We start from the raw sequence: 5,000 nt of genomic DNA, 5'->3' as shown, positions 1-5,000 counted from the left end.
TCCAGGCCTACAAGAAAAATGGGTCCTGTTGGGGGTAGCCTACTCTACCGCTGGAGTTGGGAAACACTGAAATGGAAGGGGGACACGCAGTGAGCAAAACTCCTAACCACATAAAAACACAGACACTTGAGATCATTAAGAGCTATAAGGAGTCCATCAACTACCTGGTCAGTCAAGTCATATAGGGGGGATTTCATGGCCACCTGCTGGAGCAGAAGTCATGTTTGCCAACACTGGCCTTAAAATCATTAGGAGCTATAAGGAGTCCATCAACTAACTGGTCAGTCAAGTCATATAGGGAGGGATGTCATGGCCACCTGCTGGAGCACAAGTAATGTTTGCCAACACTGGCCTTAAAATCATTAGGAGCTATAAGGAATAAATCAACTCATCATTCAAGTCATATAGGGAGGGATCTTAGCACCACCTGCTGGATCAGAAGTACCCTTCACCGTAGGCACAAGAGAGCCATCATCTCTCAACCGGTGCAATTTCCATAAGTATGTGGTAATAAAACAAACAACGACAGCTCCTCATATAGGCAGTGGTTTCACACATTTTTCTCCAAGATGTTCAAACGTTCATAGATGACCAGCAGGGTCAAATAATAAGCACAGTGGTTGTAGAGGTTGCAACAGGTCAGTCAGTACATCAGGAGTAAATGTCACTTGTTGTTAGTGTTGTAGTTCCTATTTCTACGGTGTTGCCTACCTGCAGCAATCATGAGTTACCTGCAGTGTTGATTGCAATTACGTAATTTGTCAACTCATAATAACAGATGTTTTGCAAACCGTTGATGTTTAAATAAATGGATTCCCGGTGTCCGGATACCTTTTCTCTTAAGGGATGTGATTGAGTGAATCCAAAGTAAGTTGGTCTAAATACATAATAGGATGAATCATTCAGGTAAAATAACACAATGTCTATTTGAGTCGAATCAATGTAATATAATCCTTTTTACGTCTCTATCATCTTTACTCAATGTATTGGACCACATCAACTCAACTTACTCAAGCTTATCTACTCATAAAAACAAGCAAAAAGATCTACTCAACAATATGACGTGTGCTTTTGTTGACTGTAATAGCTTGAGTACATTCCACAAAGTCATTTTTTACAGTGTATCTAAAGACACGTTTGTTGTGGTGATGCACTTTTTCTTTGACGTTGAACTTGCATTGAACAGACAAATCCATTTCGTTACAACCCTTTTGTAGTATGACTTAGGAATATTTGTTGATGATCCTAATGTCTATGCGTGAATAGTGATTGGTTGTTGGTGAAATATTGCTGAGAACCCATCATTTCCTGGCCTTTTTTCACTATTGAGCAATTTTGAAACATTTGTTTTGCTATTGGATTCATAATGGTGACCTGGGACAAGTAATTAGTGAAACCAGAGTTCAGCAGTTGCCATTAAAGCGATCGAACCAAGTCATCCTAATAGGCTAGTATTAGCCTAAAGCAGGGTTTCCCAAACTCGGGCCACATTTTGGGAGTTTTTGCCCTAGCACTACACAGCTGATTCAAATAATCAACTCATCATCATCAAGCTGGGAGTATTAGAATCAGTTGTGGAGTGCTAGGGCAAAACGCAAAACGCGCACCCCTTGTGGACCCCAGGACCGCGTTTGGGAAACGCTGGCCTAAAGAGCAAATGCTGAAAGGGAATCACCATGAGGTGCAGTACCCACATTTAACCACAAGATGGCCTCCGTGCTCCATTGTAAAGTTTGGGCCTCTGCATGAGTCTCTCAGCAGCACTGCAACATGGGACTTTCAAAGTAAGTTGGCATGCATGTTTTTTCTGGACTGCATGCAAGGCTATTATTACACACAACTAATAGTGTCAATTATTCATCTGAACACAATTCTTGTTACTATTCGGCCTATATTATCACTCGTTTCTTTTTCCCCTCCTTTGTAAAGCATTTTACTGTGTTACTATATAGTTCAAAGGAAGTGGATGATGCCAGATGGTTGTGTATATACACACACAAACATTGAAGCTAGACTTCAGGCAACTAAAAAGGTGCAATACGTAGCTTTTAGACGTGTTAGTGAACAACATACATGGTGGCTAATGTAGAGGTGCGTGTATACATGGAACAATTGTGCCTTTTTGATGGAAATATGGAGGTGGCTCTTAAAAGAGCCTTTGGGGGATATTCGAGTTCAGGTCATCCTCATTTATGCGCGCTCTCCGCGAATACGGCGGGCCAGCTGGATGTCCTTGGGCATGATGGTCACCCGCTTGGCGTGGATGGCGCACAGGTTGGTGTCCTCGAACAGGCCGACCAGGTAAGCCTCGCTAGCCTCCTGTAGGGCCATCACGGCGGAGCTCTGGAAGCGCAGGTCGGTCTTGAAGTCCTGGGCGATTTCTCGCACCAGGCGCTGGAAGGGCAGTTTGCGGATGAGTAGCTCAGTGGACTTCTGGTAACGACGGATCTCTCTCAGAGCCACGGTGCCGGGCCTGTAACGGTGAGGCTTCTTCACACCGCCGGTGGCCGGGGCACTCTTGCGAGCAGCCTTAGTGGCGAGCTGCTTCCTGGGGGCTTTGCCACCGGTGGATTTGCGAGCGGTTTGCTTGGTTCTGGCCATGGCGCTGCTCTGACAGTCGGGAGTATAGCCTCGAAATGCCTATGTGAAGTTTATAAAGCCGGCAGTGGCGCCTGCTGATTGGACACCATCTCCCCACCACCCCGATTGGCCCGTTTCGCAGGCCTCCTCCGTTGGCCATTGGACGGGAGGCCCGGCCTCTCCAAAACTCAAACTCCCGGTGCGCGCGCAATAGGACGCCGCCGGCCCTTTACGCGCAATAATAGTCGCCAAAGTCAAGAGTGACAGCTTATAGGCACGTATCATCTAATGCTAGCCTGCTATGGCAAATGAGGCCAAGTAGGTGTTGTTGTTCATGCAAGGCCTCATGTGGGCACAGAATGTCGAAATAGTTGTGTATACACCCACTCAATGTATTGCGGTCATAGAAAGGTACTTTGCGCTTTTGGAGAGCTAGGTGGTTGGCTCTTAAAAGAGCCTTTGGGGGTTGAGTAGTCAAGTTGAAGTCGCAGTAGCGAATTTACTTGGCTTTGACTGCCTTCTCGGTCTTCTTGGGGAGTAGGACTGCCTGGATGTTGGGCAGCACACCACCCTGAGCGATGGTCACACCGCCGAGCAGTTTGTTCAGCTCCTCGTCGTTACGGACGGCCAGTTGTAGGTGACGGGGGATGATACGAGTCTTCTTGTTGTCACGGGCAGCGTTGCCGGCCAACTCCAGGATCTCAGCAGTCAGGTACTCGAGTACGGCGGCCAGGTAGACTGGTGCGCCAGCGCCCACACGCTCGGCGTAGTTGCCTTTGCGCAGCAGCCTGTGCACACGGCCCACGGGGAACTGGAGGCCAGCACGGGATGAACGGGTCTTTGCCTTCGCCCTGGCCTTGCCTCCGGTTTTGCCTCTTCCGCTCATATTGGTAGCTTGAGAAAGTCACAGAAAGTCTGAATGAGCCGCTCGCCACTTCGAGAGCCGTACATATACCTCGCCACAAGAGGCAACGATTGGCCACCGGGCCGGTGTGGCCTTATCCAATTGGAGCGAGGGACAGACAGATGGACAGACAGACAGCCCTAAGCCGGTTCCCACCCACAGGCAGCGAGTGAGAGGCTACTTTGTTTCCCTCCGACTTTGTTACTTTGTGTCATTTCGCGTGAGCGCCAAAATGTCCGAAATGACATCCACACATTATTTCTCTCCAAATGGGAAACAAACAGCTGGTGAGGGTGCACTCTTGAGTTTGAAATCGAAGCCACTATAGTATTGTTATTGTTATTACATGGCACTTGTAACACATCACAGCAGCCTGCCTCTGAACGGGAATAGCCCAGTGGCTCATATATAAAAATGGCTGTTGAGGGTGCACTCGTGAGTTTCAATTCGAAGCCACTATAGTATTGTTATTGTTATTACATGGCACTTGTAACACATCACAGCAGCCTGCCTCTGAACGGGAATAGCCCAGTGGCTCATATATAAAAATGGCTGGTGAGGGTGCACTCGTGAGGTCGAATTTCTGAGCCATTTTGGCCCTCTATTATATGCCTCTCCCTTCGCACACACCCAGAGTGGGACAATGTTGTGTGCGTAAAAGTAGCCTAGTGTGCGTAATTTCTTTTCCACGACAGGTAGTACATGGAAATCAATGCGCTTTCTATGGAAAGAGGTGGGTGGCTCTTAAAAGAGCCTTTTGTGGTACAACATGTGTCGAGTAGAACACTGTTTGTAATAGGTTTACTTCTTCTTGGGGGCTGCCTTCTTGGCCTTGGCTGCCTTGGGCTTGGCGGCTTTGGGCTTGGCTGCCTTTGTAGCCTTCTTGGGGCTCTTGGCTGCCTTCTTGGCCGCTGCGGCGGGCTTTTTTCACCTTCTTGGGGCTCTTGGCGGCCTTTTTGGGTGTAGCGGGCTTCTTGGCCTTCTTGGGGGACTTCTTTGCGGCGACGGCCTTCTTGGCTGCTACCTTCTTGGGCTTCTTCGCCGCGGCGGGCTTCTTGGCGGCCACCTTCTTTACTTTGGGGACTGCGGCTTTCTTGGCGGGCTTCTTCGCCTCGACGGCTTTCTTGTTGAGCTTGAAGGAACCGGATGCACCGGTGCCCTTGGTCTGGACCAGGGTACCCTTGGTGACGAGGCTCTTGACTGCGATCTTGACGCGGGAGTTGTTCTTCTCCACGTCGTAGCCGCCTGCCGCCAGCGTCTTCTTGAGTGCGGCCAGGGACACGCCGCTCCTCTCCTTGGAAGCGGTCACAGCCTTGACGATGAGCTCGCCTACGCTGGGTCCCGCTTTCTTGGCCTTGGCTGCTGCCTTCTTCTTGGGTGCCTTTGCCGGCGCGGCGGCGGCGGGTGCTGGTGCGACTTCTGCCATGTCTGTCTGTCGTTTGGTCCGGTACACACACACACACACACGGTCTGCGAGGAGTAGTTTGCTGTAGACGCTGTTCTGCGCTATTGAAGC

General features: G+C 49.3%; 3 protein-coding genes and 1 pseudogene across 3 annotated transcripts in view; all 4 read right to left on the bottom strand.

Annotated features, from left to right (window-relative positions):
* LOC123487384 (histone H4) overlaps positions 1-154 on the bottom strand; it is a 931-nt gene extending 777 nt beyond the window's left edge. Inside the window, exon 1 of the mRNA XM_045218605.1 lies at positions 1-154. This exon is cut by the window's left edge and continues 777 nt beyond it. The gene's annotated coding sequence lies outside the window, so the exon portion shown is untranslated.
* Positions 155-2,138: 1,984 nt separating this feature from the next.
* On the bottom strand, positions 2,139-2,636 carry LOC123487374 (histone H3). Its single transcript, XM_045218594.1, has one exon. The coding sequence runs from the start codon at positions 2,599-2,601 to the stop codon at positions 2,191-2,193; it is 411 nt and encodes a 136-aa protein (XP_045074529.1). The 5' UTR covers positions 2,602-2,636; the 3' UTR covers positions 2,139-2,190.
* A 5-nt stretch (positions 2,637-2,641) lies between these two features.
* On the bottom strand, positions 2,642-3,812 carry LOC123487379 (histone H2A). Its single transcript, XM_045218599.1, has one exon. It carries the CDS (start codon positions 3,464-3,466, stop codon positions 3,080-3,082), a length of 387 nt encoding a protein of 128 aa, XP_045074534.1. The 5' UTR covers positions 3,467-3,812; the 3' UTR covers positions 2,642-3,079.
* The window catches only part of LOC123487371, a 1,201-nt pseudogene continuing 9 nt past the window's right edge, over positions 3,809-5,000 (bottom strand).

Source organism: Coregonus clupeaformis, unplaced genomic scaffold, assembly GCF_020615455.1.
Source record: "Coregonus clupeaformis isolate EN_2021a unplaced genomic scaffold, ASM2061545v1 scaf1679, whole genome shotgun sequence".
NCBI lineage: Eukaryota > Metazoa > Chordata > Actinopteri > Salmoniformes > Salmonidae > Coregonus > Coregonus clupeaformis.
This window is presented reverse-complemented; position numbering and strand designations above follow the sequence as displayed.

What these genes read in the sequence shown, in the direction of transcription:
- LOC123487374 (XM_045218594.1), bottom strand. Translation starts at nt 2,601, where the DNA reads ATGGCCAGAACCAAGCAAACCGCTCGCAAATCCACCGGTGGCAAAGCC.
- LOC123487379 (XM_045218599.1), bottom strand. Translation starts at nt 3,466, where the DNA reads ATGAGCGGAAGAGGCAAAACCGGAGGCAAGGCCAGGGCGAAGGCAAAG.